The following is a 21,873-nucleotide window of genomic DNA, read 5'->3' as shown; positions in this document are numbered from 1 at the left end:
CATGTTGGAGATTTTTGAGGAAAGGAGACAATGGAAAAACAATACAGGAAAGTGTTTATTTTCCCCTTCTATACTGCAATTACAGTTCTGCTTTTTCTTTGTATATTTGGTCTTCTTGATCATTTTTGTCTTCTAAAAAGAAAGAGTACAATTTGGAAGGAATAAAATCAGCACCTGCTCTCAAGCCGGCGGATATGTGATTCCAACATAAAAATGTTAAGAACTTGAAACATAGAATGCGTAAGAATGAAAAGAATTGTATCACTCGTCCAATTAAAAGAAGCATTATTTAATTTAAAAAGCTCATGTTACTGATGTTTAAATTTTATTCACCTGAATGGTGATAATTATTAATCTTGGAGGCTTTAAGAGAATGTGATACGTTCATGGATGACAGGAATTCAAAGGCATATAGACATGGCTGTTGGCAGCCATTTCCAGAATCAGAGACTGCATTTTTCTGACCAGTGACTGAAGCACAGCAGTGATCAAGGGCTATGTTCTGTGGGCTTTCCATAACATTTACTTGACTACTATAGGAACCAGGACACTGGCTTAAAGAAATTGGTGTGGTCCAGCAGTTTTTCAAGGATGTAGTCATAATTCTCATGAGGAAAATAAAGATTTAGCACAAGAAAATCTAGACGGCTAAAGAGAAATTGCCTGTGAAGACAAGTATTTCTTCTGTCCATTCAGAAGAAAGCGTTTCAAACTCCTTTCACAATAAAATTCCTGCCCATATTTTGGGAGCAGATAATCGGAATCCTGGAGAAAAGGTTTTAATTCCTAAAATCAAAACTTTTAGCAATCCATGAGCCTTTAAAAGGAAAAAAAAGTTACAAAGAGAAGAACTGATATCATAAAAGGATTGTGTTTTGGGAAATTTAGTGATAAAAGCTGAGACACATGGGTCTCTTTCCATGTAACCAGAAAAGAATCTTATAACCAGTTTAGATTCTATTTCTAATTCAAACGGTAGAACAGCCAACTATTGGGTGTACAGCAACTGTAACTTTGGTTCAAAAATGGACAATCCTTTCAGGAATACACTAGTTCTGAAGCAATCTACTGTACGAATGATCTCCATCTTCTGCTTGGTTTAGAAAGTAATTATGGAGGAAAATCACCTTATAAAATTCATTTTCTAAGGACATTGGAACAGCAATAGAAGCTATATTTGATAACAAAGTTGCTATAAAATAATAAAAAAGGCTCCATTAAAAGCAATGAAAACTCCAAAAAATTAAAATATGGAAGTAGGATAAGAATGAAGATCTCATAACGTTTTAACAGAAAGCTATCTGAAGAAGAAGTTATGAAACCTTATTTCCAGTTAGATTGATTTATTATTGTTCTTTGCATCGGGAAAAGGTTAATCCAAGCTTTCCTTCTTTAGCAAAGATGTAAGTGTAGGTATTTTGCAATCAAGCTTATTTTTCGGCCATCCGTTTAATAAGCTGAAGATATTTCAGGAGTAACCTAGACAGGCTGTCCTTCTGTTCTTCACTGGATCATCAAATAGTTCCCAAACACTTCAGAAATTCATTGATTCTGCTGGTAAACTTCCTCCACAAAAATATTTTCAATAATTCTATACATATCTGGGTTTTTAATACTTGCTTATCTACTCTTTGTAGTGAATATTCATGCAAAAATGAATAGGAAATGCTATGTAATATGCCAGTGCTCTGAGAGAGACAACATGATACTAGATATGTGGAAGATCTACATGTTTTCTCAAATCAATCTGATGACAAGGAAATGTATAATTCTAAGCCTGGCTCCAGAGTAATTTACATGAAATTTTTTTGATGTCCTTCCAAGGTAAACAGTAAACTTTGAATCTAGAACATTCAAAATCATGCATCTAGGTATGTCGATTTGGAATATATTACCTGAGACTTTTGCATTTACCTCCATTTTCAAAATTTCAAGTTCCCTATCACTAAAAGGCTTATCTAATAAGCACCATCTTGGTGGAAAGATTTTGTAGTAGGATAAACAACAACATATAAGAACACATTAGCTTTTAACATGAAAGAACCTAAATAAAAAGAGGTGATTCAATAATGTGGAAACAGTATAAAATATAAATAAGCACGCTACAAAGAATTGGGCGTTCACTATGCATCTTTCATAGTTTAGTTGTTAAAATGGTGAAAGATTATGTTGGTGGTGTTCTGCAAAAAATAATTACGAATACATTTTATTTGTAGAAAATATTTTAAATGTTGTATCTTTTCAAAAATTGTATTTCAAAATAAAAGCAAATCATAAAACCAAGTCAGTAGCAGGCTTCTGAAAAAGATTATGTCCAGCTATATTGTAAAGAAATAAGAATGTTGTGTTTCCTTGTGTATATGTATGAGAAGCACCTTGATAAATTAAACGTAAAAGATACATAGTTAACTTTTCTTTTTTTTCCTTTAGTAATTTTTTTCAGACTTTATTTTCCGAGAACAATCAATACATTGGATTATTTTTCTGCTGCTTTGAGATCAAATGTTATTAATCAGAAATTGATAACATTTGAGAAGTATTTTGTCATTTCCAGATAATGCTGCTCATGTGCCGAACAGCTTATTTCATGACAGTCAAATGAATTCTTTAGATGCAGGGGCGATTCACTCAAAGCTGTTATATTTGCATGTATATGTACATATGGATGCATACATATTGAAACACACAAATGAAGTAGTGAGAGGAGAGAAATTTATGTAGTCAACATGAAACAACAGAACCACTCCAGTTCTGATTGGTCACATCCTCACCAAATGGTATCAGTACAAGGAAGGCAACTGAAAACATCTATTTGGATTTCATAGTGTCTTGGATAAAAAATGTTTCATGTTGACAAGAGACAAAGAAACGTGTTTTCATAATAAGGATTCATCAATTATTTCTTGATGCCTTTGTATATACCATTCCTAATGAACCAACTAAGAATTCAGTTGGGTATCCTGGAAGGATCCAACTATTCCATTTCAGTCAATGTCAGACAGTATACTCTTTATTTTCCTGGAGAACTGTTTCAAAAAGTAAAATCTAGAAACATCAAACAAATATGTATGTGTGAATGGACAGGAGGTGGTGCTAAAATTTCCTTGAAAGTTCTTTTATCCAACAAATAAGCAATGGCATAAAAAAACCTTCTGAAACTTTTTGCTTGACTTGGTTGAAAGAGGGAGAATGAACCTACCTTATGGATTAGTAGCTAGTTCTCAAGCACAATCCAGTTGTACTCTATTGAAGGATAAACGTTGGTTGTGAACTCCCACATATGGCTGAAGAGCTGTAGTAAACCTACTCAAATAGTAATTATCCACTTTTTCAGACAGAAGGGCATCAATATTAATGACTGCCAATTTGTTGACCAAGTATGCTTGGATCTTCTAGCCTCCTTGAGGTTGTAAAAATCGCATATTGATCAGAATTTCCCTTCTTCCCCACCCCACAAGTGTCTATTGAACTTTCTCTCTAGCAGTTGGCTGCTGTTGGATTTGGCTACAAGTTCTAGCCATATATTTTTTCAGTTTATCACAACAGCTAACATGAGCCATATAGAAAACTGTATTCAGATATACCTAAATACCCTTATTTACACCCTTCCAAGAAGCACTTGTGGCTTGTATCAGTGCAACTTTTTCACCTTCCTGAAAGCATTTATTGCAGCTTCTGACAAGATGAAACATGTTCCCCCAAGTTGAAAAGGTGTAGCTTCAACAAAATAGAAGTGCTGTGAGTCACTTGGATTGTGGCAGCAGATAAATATAATAAATAAAATAAAAACTACATTTGTGTTCAAGCCAAAAAGGATGCCAGAAAGAGTAAAAGGATCAAATATAGTAATTTAGAATTGGTGGAGGTCCAGTATATCCCTTCCTATTTTACCTTGTAAATCCATGGTTTTAAGAGGAAAGAAAAACACAGATTTCTATCCCCTGATATGATATTTATGATTATAGTAAGTCAGCTTTGCCTCTGTACTGGGTTGTCAGAGGAATACTGCCCTTCAGCCAGAAAGCTGAATTGAAACTGGAACTTTCAATTGATGGAATGAGCTCCGTTTTGTGCAGGATTGTGCACTGATCTAGATTCAAAAATGAAAAGGTGATTTGAAACATATGTGACCATGGACATTGCACATCCTTCAATCAAATACATATTTTGCTGGGATTGCATATGGCAGTCTTCAAGTCCAGGGAAGGTGCAGCAACTGACAGGTATAACACAAGCACCCACACAAGTCCTGAATTGCCCTTTTCTCTTTGAATGTGAATTGCTGCCCACCTTTAGAAAGAATTAATTACCCCTTTGCTCTTTTCATATGAATAAGCATTCTATGCAAATTCTTCAAAAGCTTAACATTGTGAGCACAAATTCCTCTGCATAAGTTTCACTGAACACAATGGGATTTATGTCTGAGCATACATATTTATGTTTATATGTGTAAGAGATATCCTGATACTTAGAAAAAGATTAGTTACATATACAGGTGAAGCTTGAAAAATTAGAATATTGTGCAAAAGTTCATCATTTTGATGATTATGGCTTACAGCTCATGAAAACCCCAAATTTACAATCTCAGAAAATTAGAATATTACATGAAATTAATAAAACAAGGATTGTACATAGAACAATATCGGACCTCTGAAAAGTATAAGCATGCATATGTACTCAGTATTTGGTTTGGGCCCCTTTTGCATCAATTACTGCCTCAATGCGGCATGGAATGGATGCTATCAGCCTGTGGCACTGCTGAGGTGTTATGGAAGACCAGGATGCTTCAATAGCGGCCTTCAGCTCTTCTGCATTGTTCAGTCTCATGTCTCTCATCTTTCTCTTGGCAATGCCTCATAGATTCTCTATGGGGTTCAGGTCAGACAAGTTTGCTGGCCAATCAAGCACAGTAATCCCATGGTCATTGAACCAGGTTTTGGTACTTTTGGCAGTGTGGGCAAGTGTCAAGTCCTGCTGGAAAATGAAGTCAGCATCCCCATAAAGCTCGTCTGTGGAAGGAAGCATGAAGTGCTCCAAAATCTCCTGGTAGACAGCTGCGTTGACCCTGGACTTAATGAAGCACAGTGGACCAACACCAGCAGATAACATGGCTTCCCAAATCAACACAGATTGTGGAAACTTCACACTGGACTTCAAGCATCTTGCAGTGTGTGCCTCTCCATTCTTCCTCCAGACTCTGGGTCCTTGGTTTCCAAATGAGATCCAAAAGTTGCTCTCATCAGAAAAGAGGACTTTGGACCATTGAACAACAGACCAGTTCTTTTTGTCTTTAGCCCAGGTAAGACGCTTCTGACGTTGTTTGTTGTTCAGGAATGGCTTGACAAGAGGGATACGACATTTGAAGCCCATGTCCAGGATCGGTCTGTGTGTGGTGGCTCTTGATGCACTGACTCCAGCCTCAGTCCACTCCTTGTGAAAGTCCCCAACACTTTTGAATGGCCTTTTCCTGACAATCCTCTCCAGGCTGCAGTCATCCCTGCTGCTTGTGCACCTTTTTCTTCCACACTTTTCCCTTCCACATAACTTTCTACTAATGTGCATTGATACAGCACTTTGGGAGCATCCAACTTCTGCAATTACCTTTTGAGGCTTTCTCTCCTTATGGAGGGTGTCAATGATGGTTTTCTGCACAACTGTCAGGTCAGCAGTCTTTCCCATGATTGTGATTCCTACTGAACCAGACTGAGAGACCATTTAAAGGCTCAGGAACGCTTTGCAGGATGTTATGGCTTAATTAGCTGATTAGAGTAGGACACTTTGAGCCTAGAATATTGAACCTTTTCACAATATTCTAATTTTCTGAGATTGTGAATTTGGGGTTTTCATGAGCTGTAAGCCATAATCATCAAAATTATGACAAATCAAGGCTTGAACTATCTCGCTTTGCATGTAATGAGTCTATCTCATATATTAGTTTCACCTTTTAAGCTGCATTACTGAAATAAATGAACTTTTGCACGATATTCTAATTTTTCGAGTTTCACCTGTAATTCTTATGAAAATGGCTAATGAAACAAACTATTTAACTGCTTTTTATATTGGGTATTTAAACATGAATTTCTCAATTCCATCTGAAAATTGACTTCTCAGGCACTAACTTATAGCTTGTATAAGTTTGTAACATCTATTAATAGAAGACAGAATATTGATCCCTAGTACTCAAGACTTACATTTTTCTAAGGAATTCTTAAATATTAATTTATATATTCAATTCAGTGCTCTTAAAATGACAGAATTAAAGCAGTGACTGGGAATGTGGTAGTGAGAAAGCAGACGGAATTCTAGCAAATATAAAATCTGCTATTGATTATAATAAAAAATTGTTGCAGGGGCATTTCCTACCAATTCGCTCTCTTCTTCTTCTGCATCTTTTTTGTTTTCGTCTTTTTGGTCTTCAATATTTGCATCAAAGTCTTCCATCTCCACCTAATCAATATATAATAGCAGGATTGTATCACTGGAAATCTAGTTTGGTTTTAGCTACTTATGAGAGAATCAAATAAACTATAAATTTAAAATAACACACAAAAACTTTCTGAGAATTCACTTAAATAATTAATAGTTTCAAATTTTACACTTTTTAAAAAGAGGATCAACATGAATAGAACTGTTAGGTTATATATGAGGTTACTGCAATCAGACTTCTGCTCAGGCACTAAGGTTACCTCCACAAAGGATATGTACTGTGAACATGAAAGAATCACACTGTCAGTGAATAGATACTATTAGATGCTATTCACTGGTTAATGGCCATTCTTATGCTTTGGTATAGCAATACTACTTATAAAGACCTCGCCAAAGGTAGAACTTCAGATACATTGCATAGATTTAGCATTGAACTAATTTGTATTTTATAATGTTTATTCAGAAAATTTATTTTTGGATAGCATATTCTGCACGTATTTGCGCAAAAGAATGAAGTCTATGACTCATGGGAATTATGTCCCTTCAAAACTTCTAATTTGAGAAGCTTATCTTATTTAATAATAACTCAATCTATAATCATTGCATATTAAAATACAATTTCTACCTTTCTAAGTATAATTCATAGATTTTCTTTACCGATTTCCATAAATTAGTGTTTTTGCAAATCTCACCTCTTCAATAGCAGCATCTTGTAATAAGGAGCGAATGTCTAAACGTATCATGTGACGGGGTGCTGTCTCCCAATGATCAGCCATCTGAAAATGAAAAATAAAAACTACAATGTTTAGTCCTTGACTGGGAATATATGCTATCTGGGTATAAGTATAATTGATTAGTATAATTAAGTACATGTAGTCCTCAACTTACAACAGTTCATTTAGTGACTGTTCAAAGTTACAGTGACACTGAAAAAAGTGACTTATGACCATTTCCCCCACTTATGACCGTTGTAGCATCCCCATAGGCTTGTGATTTACATTCAGATGCTTGGCAACTGACTCCCATTTATGACGGTTGCAGTGTCATGTGATCCCTTTTTGCGACCTTCTGACAAGCAAAGTCAATGGGGGAGCCAGATTCACTTAACAACCATGTTACTAATTTAACAACTGCAGTGATTCACTTAACAAATGTGGCAAGAAAAGTTGTAAAATGGGACAAAACTCACTTAACAGATTTCTCACTTAGCAACATAAATTTTGGGCTCAATTGTGGTCATAAGTTGAGAACTACCTATAAGAGAGAGATGTAGCCCTATGTTTTCAGATTAAAAATGCTGGTAAATTATAACATAATGTGCGTTATATTATGTGCGTTATATTATATTAATATTAATAAGTACTTCCAAATCAGATCTGGTCCAAATGACAGAAGAACAAAAGAAGGAAACTGAACAGAAAAACTGACTTCTAAAATAAATTCAATCATTTTAAAATTCTTAAACCCAGCTTGTTCCTCCATTTCCCCCAGTACAAGTAGTCCTCGATTTATGACAATTCATCCCAAAATCGATGTTGCTAAGTGAAATATTTGTTAAATGAATTTTGCCCCATTTTATGACATTTCTTGCTACAGTTGTTAAGTGAATCACTATAGTTGTTAAGTTAGTAACATGGTTGTTAAGTGAAACCGGCTTCCCCATTGATTTTGCTTGTCAGAAAGTCGCAAAAGTTGATCACATGGCCCCCGGACATTGCAACCATCATAAATATGAACCAGTTGCAAAGTATTCAAACTTTGATCATGTGATCAAGGGGATGCTGCTAAGTGTGAAAAATGTCACTTTTTTCAGTGCCATTGTAACTTGAACGGTCACTAAATGGCTGTTGTAAGTCAAGGACTACCTGTATACAAAATTTTTAATACTGTAATGTTGAGGAAATCTATTTACAATGTTACCTTATTGATTTCTTTGAGCTTGCGTCCATGGACATTTCTCTTGCAACAAGTCTGATTATCTGCAGTTATTTCAGCTAAGTAAACCTAAGATATATGAAAAAGAGGGAATGTCTTTGAAAACATATATTCCATGGCAGAACTATCTTTCAATGGGTGTTTCATGAACTGAACAAATGTGGCCGATAAGATATAAAAAAGGTGCAGAAGCATAATCACTGTCCGGATCAAGTGATTGTCTTATATTTGCTTAAAACATTTCTATAATTGTCCATCTTAAAGCCAAGTCTGCTTACAACCAATTGAAACTATATACAGCCATAGAAACAAACAAACAAACAAACAAACAAACAAACAAACAAACCCGAATAAAACCTGAAACAGAAAAATCTGGTGCCCAAACCATACTTTCTTGGTGCAACCCACAGCATTCTCATCCTGCTTTGGCCTCACTCTAGCCCAGAGTCTGGGGACAGAGCCAGATCTTAAGTATAAGGTTAAACAGGTTGGAGTCTGTTAAATCTCAAGAAGGATGGCATTCCACATTCTGCATCAGTGACTACGAGTAACGTCTCTTGGACCAGGAAAGGATGCGATTGGCATACAAGAGGAATTTATAAAAACACCTCCCTACCATCCTTAAGCAGTAGCCGTGAGTCTAGAAGGACCCCAAATTGTATACCAGCTCTGTCTTCAAAAGTTCCACCCTGTCCAGAATCACAGATGGGATATTAGCAGACCCTGGGGGATTCAAAGCCACTCTGTCTTGCCAGTTTTGAGTTGAAATTGGTTCCTCCCCATCCAGATTCTCACAGCTCAAGGCGCTTGGTCACAATCGCAACAGCCTCATCTGCCTAGCCAGAAGTGGAGATGTATAACTGATAACCTTAGTATACCGATACCAGACTCTATGCCAGCAAATGATCTCACCCGGTGGTTTCATGAAAAAGTTAAAAAAAGAGAGTCCTGAGCTCTGCCTGTATTGCAGGGGCCTAAAGTATGACCTTTCCTGCAGCACCAACACTGACTGGAACCAGACAGGGCAAAAGGGAAACCACTGTGAAACACTCTTGGCCCCTAACGTCAGCTTAGAAAGATATCACAGTTGATAGAATCAAAAATTGCCGAAAGATCCAGAAGGGTCAAGAAACTTGCACCATCCCGTCTCTAAACCCAGAGATCATCTGTAAACACACTCAGTGCTATTTCATTACTGTGCTCTAGCCTGAAAAGTGTTCAGATAATGCGTTACATCTAGGGCCACCTGTAGATGAATACCAACCATCCCCTCAACAACCTTCCCTAAAAAAGAAAGATTAGAGACTATAGTACCTCCATTCAGTCAACTCTTTTTGCTAATGACTGTGCATTCCTGGTGTACAAGAATAGCGATCTACAGTTGATGCCGAACACATTTTCAGATGTTGCTATGCTCTTCGACCTATCAGCCTCAACGAGACTGAAATACTTTACCAGCCCATGCCAACTACCAAGCCCATTGAACCAAAAATTAGCTGAGTGTTACTGACACTCAGCTGATAAATGTAAACAGCTTCAAATTATTTGGGACGAATCATCTCCAGCAATGGATCTTTTGACAAAAAAATTAACTTCAAGATCAGCAAGGTCAGCCAGGCACTGGAGTGACTGCATACTAGAGTGCTCAATCAATACACATCCATATCTCCACAAAGCTGAAAGCTAACAGGTTATCCCTCCCCTCTTATATGGATATGAATCCTGGACTCCATACCGAAGGCACATTAAACTGGAGAAATTTCACATGGTACTCTCTGCTCCATCTTGGGAAGTGTTTGTCCAACCTGGAGATATTGTAGGTATTGGATCACACAGAATCCATCAGCATTAAGTCCATGATTATCAGAACCCAGATGAGATGGCTGGGACATGTCATCAGAATGGATAACCATTGTACCCCTTGCCAGTTGCTCTATAATTTATTGGACTCTGGGAAGAGACTTTGAGGTTGAACATGCAAACACTAGAAAGTTGCTATGAAAGAACTCCTACGCCACTGTGACATCCAGCCAAGGAAACTAGAAGCTGCAGCTGCTGACAGAACCTGCTAGAAAATCCTATGAAAATCCTAGACTCTGCACTTCCAGACTGGGACCCCAGAGCCACCTGTTTCCACAAATGAATAATATCTCAGCATGTCTCCTTCAAACCCATGCAATTACCCCCCCCCCCATATATATATATGTTTATGTTTATGTAAGTTTTCACGGGTATGTATGTGTGTATAGTTAATATTTCGGGTTTCTTCCCGTGTGATTGTGGATATACCTTTTAGGGATATATCCACAATCACACGGGAAGAAACCCGAAATATTAACTATACATACATACATACATACATACATACATACATACATACATATGGCTAAAATGTAACTTTTGTCCTACATCCTGTGCTGCTGTTCGAATGTTGAGCTCTTGCATGCCACTCAAAAGCCAGGTGTAGACTTTCACCCAAAGAACCGGAGTGCAGAGATTGGCAAAAGCTTGTCAAGGTTTCAAACAGAAATTTATCCCAGAGATATAGAGGAATGAACCCAGACCCTTCTGCACACAAAACACAAATACTATTGGTAAGTTCTGTTTCTTCGTCAGTTCAACATTTACTGGATCTTTGATGTGCTATCTTACAATGACCTATACCTAAACCTGCTATTATTGCCTATCTTACAAAATATTAATGTTTATGATTCCAAGTCACTGGAAGTTTGTTTTAGAAAGGTTAATACCCACAGAAATGACCTAGGGATGCTTACCTCAAATCCTTTTGTTTTTGCAGAGCTCCAGAATTGCTCAAAATGCCGTACTCTGTCATTGATAGCATCAAGTATGATGAAGGGAAAAAATCCATCATCCAAAGTCTTCTTGAAAGTTTTAAACAAGCTGGCACGATAGATCTCTTCCATATCAGCTTCATATTCATATTCCAAAATCTGATCCAAAAAAAGGGGAATGTTAGGCAAAGAACCAAGCTTTTTTACTTGAAGAACTTAAATCTATCTATTACTGTCCTATGCTAGAAATGAATAACTGATAAAATTTATAAAAATGAAATGAAAAGGAATGAGGAAGTGCATGTTATTAGCATTCAATTATGAATATGGATAAACCCATGCAGCAGTTTTATACAGATTCCTGAACACCACAGGGTAAGATGGTCTCTTAGGAAGCCTTTGGCACAAATGCTGGGTAGATGAATAACAATGACATTTGACATGTGTGGAAGTAGTGGGGCATAATTCACACAAATTTCCATTTCTTAAGATTATTTAGAAGGCTACTATGGTTCTTAGTACTGAAAGATGCTGGCCAATCAAGGAAAATTAATAGGCTTGTTCTATTCTTGCTTCCACAGAGAATTTCTCAGTATTCCAAGTCCATTCTGACAGTCAAACTTAAAAAGATCAGAAATGTCCACTAATGCCAGAAAATGTCATTATCACTTGCTCTAATACTTTGCCAAAAAATAAGAATCAATACTGCTGATAATTAGGAATGGGAGTTAGGATGGGAGCTGAAATTCAAAATCTGGAGAGTGTTGAATCTATTTCTGCTTTAACCAGGGTTGTTTTGGACATATTCCAACTTTTTATTCCTGCAGAAAAAATGAGACATTATCTCAAATGCATCACTGCACTAAATCCATCATATTAATTAAGTATAGTTATAGTGATATTCTACACAAGTTGAAATTGTCCATTGGCTTAGAACACAGTACAATAGTTCAAACAATACATAGATCCACATCTTATCAGGAAGTGAACAAAAACATATCCGACCATCTATCTCGCCACAAACACTGCGATTGATTTAATGACACAGTCTGGTCCAGGAGAACTGCTGTGCTATTAACCAGATAATTTAAAAAGAATCCAAGGCACTCAAAGTATCCTATCATTATATTTATGTTCCCTGGATTTACATTTTGCTTATTTAATCTTGACTGAACTATCACTAATTCCAAACTGAAATTCCAGGTTCAGAAATTGGTATTTCTGAACAATACAGAAGTTTCAAATGATCCTTGTGGACCCTTCCAACTCCTCAATGCTTAAACCTGCTATATTTACTTTGTGGGATTTCAAAACAGAATTTTGCAGAATTTTAAAGTGCATTGAAAGTGTACAGGAATCTGCTTGCTGCATATTATTCTCTTCAGATTCATGGAGAGCAGCAGGGCCAGCTGAGACTACATCCCATCTCTCTTCTCACATCCTTTTAAATGAAGGAATAGGGCTTGATTCATGTGATGACCTGGAAACTGTCTTTCTTACAATAAGTGCTATCTTGTATTTCTGAGGCAAAAAGCTAATGTCCCATCAATAAAACACCTTTAATCAAATTAATCAAATACTTTTTTTACTTAGTAATCAGGGAACCATGAAGAATAGAAACTATTCTAACAGGAAAATTCTGCAAAGCCTTCTAAAATGCATTTGATTCTAAAGGAACCAATTCCTTAACCCCAAAATACAGATTAAATGGTACAGTAAGAGACAATATCAATTTAATGACACATAATCAAAGATCTGTTCAATTGAAAAAGTTGTCAACTCTGCACTCCCAGACCATAATCTATTTATTTTTCTAAAATAGAGTGTAGATTAGGAGAGTTTCTTGGCTGTTGCCTGCCAGTTTTCATTTTTGTAGGCAAATAGTTACAATAATTTAATTAACAATTGGAATATACATTAAGAATACCTTCTTTTTTACTCTTTTCTTTGTGTCTGGATCCCTCTCTTCTTTTTCTATTTCAGTAATAAAATAGTCATCCAAGCTGAGTACTCTGGGTGCAGCTCCTCCACATTCAACTTCTTTATCCTAAGAAGAAAAAATAAAGAAAAATCCTGAAATCTATACCATCAAAGCTAAATTTTCATCCAATTTCTAAGAAAGCATTCTATTTCCATATATTCAGTTCAGATAACCCGGTTGTTATCTATGATAGGACAGGAAAAAAGTTACACAAGGTAATCTTAAATAATATGTAAGGTACAAAATCCAGAATGCCCATTAAAAAAACAACTTCCCTTTGTCCTGCGGGTGGATAAAGAAATGAAACTGTGACTGGCAGAAAAGAGATAAAACAAATGACTGGAACAATATGCAATTCAACTTTACTCTATTCTTCAGTATAGACTGAAGACAAAGAAAACAGTAATCCACTTACCCTGATGAGCTTAGCAACATGGGTCTTTCCACTGCCTGGCAATCCACGCATGATTATGACAATCTAAAACAGAGACCACACACTTTAAATAATGCCATGCATATTAAGCTGAATAACGAGGATTCAGTAGACAAAGCACCATATTTTTCGGACTGTAAGACGCACTTTAGCTTTAGAGGAGGAAAACAAGAAAAAAAAAAACTGTTTCTACCTCCGTAGCCCATTCGTCATGGCCTGTTTGCCTCCGCCATGGCCCATTTGTCATGGTCCGTTTGTTGCCGCCGATTGCTGAGAATAGCTGATCGACGCAGAACCCCCTCCCCCTGCCACAAAAATTCGCTGTATAAGACGCACAGACATTTCTACCCACTTTTTTGGGGGGGGGGGAAGTGCGTCTTATAGTCAGAAAAATACGGTAATTTTTATGATTACAGAATGGCAAGCTATAGCTAGTCCTCACTTAACTATGGTAAGTGGGACCAGGAACTTTGTCACTAAGCAACACCATCGTAAAGTGTGGTGCCACTTAACTACACTGTCATAAAACGGCAGATGTGGCAGTCCCAGTTGCCATCGTTAAGTGAATCTTGTGCAGTTAGTGTCACACAGTCATGTAATTGCCAATTGCAACCACCTGCCGGCTTCCACATTGACTTTGCTTGTTGAAAGCTGGAAGTGCAAGTTGTAAATGGTGATTACAAGACCACGGCATGGTGTAACCATAGTAATTGTGAACTGGTTGCCAAGCATCTGAATAACAATTATATGACCATGGGGATGCTGCGACAGCTGAAACAATGCTTGTTAAATCCTCCTCGTTCAATAACTTTGAACGGTTACTCAATAAGCTCAAAATCTCTGCAGATCCATAAATATTCACAAAATGAAAACCCCATGACAACATTATTTGTAGCAATAGTGGACTAGATTTCAGATTTGGCATGATATAACTCACTCACCACTCACACCTTCCTCCCACCAGAGTCCAGGATCAAAATAATACTGAAGGAACCAGTTATGACCTCAATAATTCTGGATACTACGATAATACTATGTTGCAGTAATTAATAGTTTAAACAGAAAATGAGGAAATCATTTAGACAACTAGTTCAGAGTCAGATTAGAACAAGAAAAGATGTTACAGAATGGAAAAGGAAAGTATCTTTGAAAATCAACATAATGCTGGAATAACAAAACTATTGGCATAGTAGGAGTCCACATGCACAATCTGCTCTTTCTTCACATCAACCTTTTGCTCTAATTATAATCCTCCCTGATAGCTAAGTATCAAGAGTCAATAATTTAATTCACAGAAAACCATCTGCTAAGAAAATTCTATGACAATAATTGTACACAGTGGTGGATTTCATAATTTTTTACTACCGGTTCTGTGGGTGTGGCTTGGTGGGCGTGGCATGACTTGATGGGTGTGGCAGGGGAAGGATACTGTAAAATCTCCATTCCCTCCCCAATCCAGGGGAAGGTTACTGCAAAATCCCCATTTCCTCCCGATCAGCTGGGACTTGGGAGGCAGAGAACAGATGGGGGCGGGGCCAGTCAGAATTTTTACTACCAGTTCTCCAAACTACTCAAAATTTCCGCTACCAGTTCTCCAGAACTGGTCAGAACCTGCTGAAACCCACCTTTGATTGTACAATCATAGTCTTAGGCATGCAGCAAAGACTTTTGAAGGAAGCCATGAGTGCTTTAGAAAGCACTGCTTCAAAAATATTAATGGAAATATGAAATTCCTTATACATAATTGTTACCGCATATTAGAAACTCGGAGACATAGTACTTACCCGTTCTGGTCTACTTTCTCGTCCAGGCTGCTTCAATATGTCATCTACATTTTTTGATTCTGGTTTTCTCTCTACCCGTGGGGCAGGTGGTGGTTGTCGTGGTATTGTTGGAGCAGAAATAGAAATTCTATCCTCAGCATAATTTCTCCGATCACCTTTCAATGAAATTTACATGAGAGAATAGGGAAAGAAGTCAGATATAAATACAGGTTGTCTTTGACTTATGACCTCAATTGAGCCCAAAATTTCTGTTATTAAGTGAGACATTTATTAACTGAATTTAGTCCCATTTTGTTAAGTGAATCACTGCAGTCGTTAAGTTAGTGACGAAGTTAAGTGAATTTAGCTTCCCCATAGACTTTGCATGTCAGAAGATCGCAAAATGTGATTGATTACATGACTCTGGGACACTGCAACTGTTGTAAATATGAGCCAGTTGCCAAGTATCTGAATTTTGATCACATGACCATGGGGATACTGCAATGGTCATAAGTATGAAAAACAGTCATAAGTCACTTTTTTCAGTGCCACTATAACTTTGAACGGTCACTAAGCAATCTGATACTGTATAAGCAACCAGAAGACAGCACAATAAAACAAGAAAGAAAGAAAATCTTGACTTTCATATCCATATTGTATCTCTTTAAAATGTCATTTTAGCACCTTATGTTCATGCTCATTGTATGGTACAGTAACTACCTATGATTAGAAGACTGATATATGAGCATATGAATGGCTTTCATTGGGAAATGGAGAAATTTTGCTATGGGGCATTTCACCACTGCTTCTTTAACACAATATCCATTTCTGCCTGCACAGGCTAAATCATTAATTTATCATGAATGGTCTATGTCAGTAATTCTCAAATTATGGTCGCCAAAATACTATAGATCCGTGATGGTGAACCTATGGCACGTCTGCCCAAAGTGGCATGCAAAGCCATGTTGCCCGGCATGTGCGGCCTTGCCTGTTTGTTTTCTGGGTTTCTGGTGCGCATGACGATCAGCTGTCCTATGCGCACACGGCAGTGCTGAAAACTGGTGTGCACATGCGCACTGGCCAGTTGTCGGGTGTGCATGCATGCCAGAACCCGTAAATTTGGCTTTTCCAGAGTGTGAGTTCTTCGCATGCGCAGCCAGCTGATGCGTCAGCGCGCATGTGTGCTAGAATCCAGAAGTTTGGCTTTTCTAGAGTGCGGCCCTGACAAGCGCGCGTATGTACATGCAATGTTTCTGCGTGACCTTTTCAGCACCCAGTGCCGAAAAGGTTCACCATCACTGCTATAGATTGTCTAGATTTCAGGTATAAAAATGAAAATAAATGTATATATATAATGGATCAGTTAATGCAAGATTGTGAAATTCTGTGTTTTTTTGCCTTCTCATGATAGTTGTCATTTTTAATGTTATAAAAAATAATTCATTAACTCTGCAAATTCTGTAACGATTAATAGGGGAGGGGATCATCTGTGCCATAAGGAACACAGGCATTGTATTGATGACCAGTGTCTTCCATAAAAAGCCACTGAAGTTTTCAACGATTACTGAGTAGTCAATATATAGAATAAGCCTGCCTGACCCGCTAGTCTATTTATAAAGGTCCTATCACTGCCTATTGGTGTTCCTGTTTGTGCCTAATTCTAAACAAGCCATAGACAGAGCTATGCAAGTTTGTTTGAGTCTCAACAGTAGTAAAACTGAGCAATGTGCATGAACCTTTTGTTTATTCACAAGTTAAGTCAGAATTCTATGTTACTGCCTTACTATAATATCTAAATGTATGTCCGTCCGTCCGTCCGTCCATCCATCCATCCAATATAACTGCCCAACCCACCAGAAGTGAGTTTGGGCAATGTACAACCAACATAGTCACAATATTAAAAAATCATTATAAAGCACTCATAATAAAAATATAAACAACTATTACTATTTTTTTTTAAAAAAAAATCAGTAAAAATTAATATATACGAACAACAAATGGAAAGAAAGGTATCACCTATAAAATGTCTCTGGGATCTCAAAGCCTGGTTACGTAACCAGGTCTTGCGGGACTTCCTGAACCTTAACAGAGCTAGAGCTAACTTACCTTCAGGGGGAAGGAGGAAAAGAGAATGTTCCATAGGACAGGTGCCACAATAAAGAAGGCCTGTCTCCTGGGACCTGTCAAATGTAGGTCCCTTGAAAATGGAACCCATAGCAGACCTAATGGGTCAAGCTGATGTAAGGAGAGAGGAAATCCCTCAGATAACCCAGTCCACGAAAACTTAAAAGGTCAAAACCAGCACCTTGAATTGGATCTAAAAGCAAACAGGCAGCTTGCGGAGCAGAGGTGTGATGTGTATGGATCCAAGGGCAGACATAGTTGCCCATATCACTGCATTCTGCACCATTGCAGATGGTGGAGTTGGAGTTGGAGTTTCAGATACTCTTCAATTATATCATATAATTGGTGCATATAATTTATATCAATATCCTTACAATTACTTTTTAATTAGAAAATTAAATAGACGTTGAAATCTCAATTTAACAGACTTCATCTCACAAATAAAGGCAAATATATGTGTCCCAGGATAATATAGCAAGATCCAATCTGGGTCAGTCACCAGGACCAGAGGGTTAGTCTTCCGAGCTTTCGGACTCATGCTGGAACCCATCTTCAGGAAACTTCTCTCTAGCAGTGTCATTTATTGAACTTCATAAACAAGGAATCATACTTCTGTCTAGATACTGTCTTCCCAATAATAAATATGTTCAATAATTGTACGTCAATTTTTGCAAATGATGTAATATGCAATTTAACAGACATTTGTGAGTAATGGATATCCCTCCCTTCCAATTGGCCTTTTCAATTGTATTTGTTAAGCAACATCAATCAAATTTACATTTCTGGCCTCATTCTAACTCACTAATTTTCTATTCCAATTCTCAATGATTTTAGAATTATACCTCCAAACATGGAATGCCCATGATCATAAGGAGGACGATCAGGCTTCCGCTCATATGACTGTCTTTCAAATCCTCCTCTTCTTGAGACTGAATGATCTTTGTCACGGTAAGACTGATTTCTTGAAGGAGATGGCCTGTCAAATGGAGAAAGCACTCATGTGAATTTATTTATTTACTTAAAAGATTGCTCATTAAATGTGCCAACACAGAGTGGCTCACAAAACAGCATCCATCCATCCATCCATTGCAGAACAGGATTTTATTCTTAATTATAACATGATTTAATTTAATTTATACAGACTGACCATATAAAGGGCACATCAATAACCATTATGAAGGCACATTTTCTTATTTAGGTATTTCTGTTTTTCATACCTGTCTTCTCGTGAGTATCGTTCTTTGTCAAATCGTTCCCGATCATGATCTCCAGAAATCCGTTCTCTGTACGATTCTCGTTCCCTCCTGAAATCCCTGTGGTCTGGATTGGAATTATTTTGTCGTTCAAAATAACTCTCTCTCTCCTTGGTGTATCGATCACGCTGGCCTAAGTGTTCTGGAAAAAAGAAGTCAAAATAATTGTTAGGCCTCATAATAAATAAATTTTTGAGCTGAACCAGATCGCAAGTAAAAGGATCACATCAGGAAAAGTTGAACCCGCTACAGGTAGTTCTCAAAATACAACCACAACCCAACATTTCTGTTGCTAAGTGAGACATTTGATAAGCGAATTTTGCCCCATTTTATGACCTTTCCTGCCATGGTTGTTAAATGAATCACTGCAGTTAATTTAGTAACATGGTCGTTAAGTAAATGTGGCTTTTCCCCATTGACTTTGCTTGTCAAAAGGTTGCAAAAAGTGCTCATGACCCAGGACACTGCAACCGTCATAAATGTGAATCAGTTGCTAAGCATCTGAATTTTGATCATGTGACCATGGAGATGCTGCAATGACAGTAAGTGTGAAAAACGGGTATAAGTTACTTTTTTCAGTGACATTGTAACTTCAAATTGTTGTAAATTGAGGATTACCTTATTTCCTTTCATGTGATAATTTTATATATAAACTTATTCTGCACACTATATTTAAAATATTCCAAAGCATTTAAGTTATTGTATCACAAATAGAAAAATGCAATTCATCTTAAAAAGAAAGCTATTAAATAACAAACAAATTTCTTTTTTCTCAAAGAAATATTTCTGTGACAACAAAAATAAACTCACCTTTTGAAAAGGGTTGCCTTTCATGAGGTTCTGGATGCAGAGTTATTCGCTCCCCGTAAGGAACTTGTTGTCCGCTTTTACTGATAGTTAAATCTGTTAAACACAAATTGATAATAATTAAAGACCCTGACAGTTTTAAGATACTAAACTTTCATCCCATTCCTAATTTGGCTTTGATGAACTGTGTATGATCAACATACTGATAGCTCACTTCAAACTGGTGGATTTTCCCAGTGGCTTCATGTAAATATTAAACAGAATAGAGGGTTATTAAACAGGGTTGAATATTGTGGCATAATGGAACTAATGCAACTGCTTGCTCACATAGGAGCACATTCACCACTATATAGTGACTCTGATCTCCAGCTCTCACAGGCAATCAGGAAAGATTCACTGGTCAATAATATCAAAGGCCACTAAGAGATTTAGGAGAACAAGCACAGACATATTCTCTTCTTTCAAATCCCAGTACAGGTCATTTATGAGGAAGACCCATGTGATTTTAGTCCCCTAGTCAGGCCTGAGCCCTGACTGCCAGAAGTCTAAATCTGCTTCTTCCAGAGTATTTGTAGTTGTTATTCCATAACCTCTTCTACAACTCCCCCCCCTCCCCCCCAATCCAAAGGTAAGACTGGGAATACTGTCCAACACTAAGAGAACCAGGACAGGCTTCTTTAGAAAACTCCCTAATGTTTTATTAAGCAGCAATCAGAACATTAGCAGCATTCACCTTGACCATGGCTGTGTCCGTGTCCATGTCCATGTCCATAGTCAACAGTCTGCTGAATAATTGGTGGCTTGGCATGGGGTGCCGTAGTAGGCAAAAGGGGTGCCGTAGTATACAAAAGGGATGCCGTAGTAGGCAAAGGGGGTGCTGTAGTATACAAAAGGGATGCCGTAGTAGGCAAAAGGGGTGCCGTAGTAGGCAAAAGGGGTGCCGTAGTAGGCAAAAGGGGTGCCGTAGTAGGCAAAGGGGGTGCCATAGTAGGCAAAGGGGGTGCTGAGATTGTTGATGAAGGCAATGAAGAATCCGATTTAGGTAAGTCATATTCTGATTTCAACCCTTTATCGTCATTAGTGTCCCAAAGTCCCTGGAAAGTGTCCTCATCCCAACGTTCTTGGGTCGAATAAGTTGATATGTTTTCCACGGGAACTGAAACCTGAGTTGCTGCTACAGTTGAAATGGAAACTGGAATATTTGACTGTAATGGTACAGCAGGTGGCTTTCCTTTTGGGACAGGAACCTTTCCAGCTGAAACAGAAGGTCTTATCACTGGAGATGATTTTACAGGAGGTGGCTGAGTGGTTGGAGGAGGTTTCCGAAACAAGACAGGGGGCTTTATAATTACAGCTGGAGTAGGCTTAATAGCTTGTTTCTCTGCTGTCCTTTTACCTTGCATTTCAGAAGAGGCCTAGATAATGGGAAAAATGAAAATAAATTTGTAAAATAATTATTATATCAACTTTATCAGCCATGATTTTTTTTTTTGTTTGCATACCATAAGAAACCACAGTGAACCATGGGATTCCATGCTTCTCTTTTTCTCTCCAATAGAACCAGGTTGGAAGCTTTCACCTTTAATCTAATCATGGACTGTTGGGATTCATTGACCAAAACTAAGAGGAAATTGATTTTGATTGATTGATTGGCTGACTGATATTGGTTATTTTAAAAACTTGATCTGAAACTGTTTTTTTAAAGTTAATGTTTTTACTTAATCATAGGCTCAAATCCAGATATTCAATAAACAACCAAATCAATTTGGTCAAATTTCTAAGCCTGGAAGAAGAGAGATGCTGGAAGAAGAGAGATGGCAATGCACGACTTCAGTATTCATTGTAATTGTTCCTATTTATGCAATCTCACTAGGCTAAATGATGGCTGCTAGCATGATAAACTATACTGCTCAAAAAAATAAAGGGAACACAAGCAAAAGACATCCGAGATCTGAATGAATGAAATAGCCTTATTAAATACTTTGTTCTTTACATACAGTTGTTTATACACTGCTCAAATAACTAAAGGGAACACAAAACTACTGTATGTAACGAACAAAGTATTTAATAAGGCTATTTCATTCATTCAGATCTCGGATGTCTTCTGCTTGTGTTCCCTTTATTTTTTTGAGCAGTGTATTTTCCTTCATTCCCAGTCACGATAACTATAATTTTGGAGAAGGCTACATGAAGGTATTGCTAAGCATGATGTGACATATATAGGGAATCAATGTTATACAATTATATGCCTTGATCCTTTTCTAAAATGTGTACTTTTTGTAGAAGTTCAGTGTTAAAAATGGTACAAAACAAGCATACAAATGCTTGTTTGGGAGCCAATTTGGTCTAATGGTTA

The 21,873-nt window shown here is 37.3% G+C and overlaps 1 protein-coding gene across 3 annotated transcripts in view; it reads right to left on the bottom strand.

Annotated features, from left to right (window-relative positions):
* Positions 1–21,873, bottom strand: part of YLPM1 (YLP motif containing 1) — a 61,022-nt gene that overhangs the window by 11,398 nt on the left and 27,751 nt on the right. For all 3 annotated transcript variants that reach the window (XM_070940851.1, XM_070940833.1, XM_070940842.1), the window contains 11 exons: positions 20,251–20,932; positions 19,521–19,613; positions 18,675–18,852; positions 18,300–18,433; positions 15,355–15,509; positions 13,553–13,615; positions 13,084–13,203; positions 11,139–11,315; positions 8,347–8,430; positions 7,119–7,202; positions 6,364–6,447 (listed from right to left, as the gene is read on the bottom strand). In XM_070940851.1, the coding sequence (XP_070796952.1) occupies positions 6,364–6,447; positions 7,119–7,202; positions 8,347–8,430; positions 11,139–11,315; positions 13,084–13,203; positions 13,553–13,615; positions 15,355–15,509; positions 18,300–18,433; positions 18,675–18,852; positions 19,521–19,613; positions 20,251–20,932 (1,854 nt within the window). The remainder of the gene's footprint in view (positions 1–6,363; positions 6,448–7,118; positions 7,203–8,346; positions 8,431–11,138; positions 11,316–13,083; positions 13,204–13,552; positions 13,616–15,354; positions 15,510–18,299; positions 18,434–18,674; positions 18,853–19,520; positions 19,614–20,250; positions 20,933–21,873) is intronic.

Source organism: Pituophis catenifer, unplaced genomic scaffold, assembly GCF_029215685.1.
Source record: "Pituophis catenifer annectens isolate HBS135680 unplaced genomic scaffold, rPitCat1.0.hap2 SCAF_1, whole genome shotgun sequence".
Lineage (NCBI taxonomy): Eukaryota > Metazoa > Chordata > Lepidosauria > Squamata > Colubridae > Pituophis > Pituophis catenifer.
Note: the sequence above shows the minus strand (reverse complement) of the source record. Positions and strands in the feature narration are given on the sequence as shown.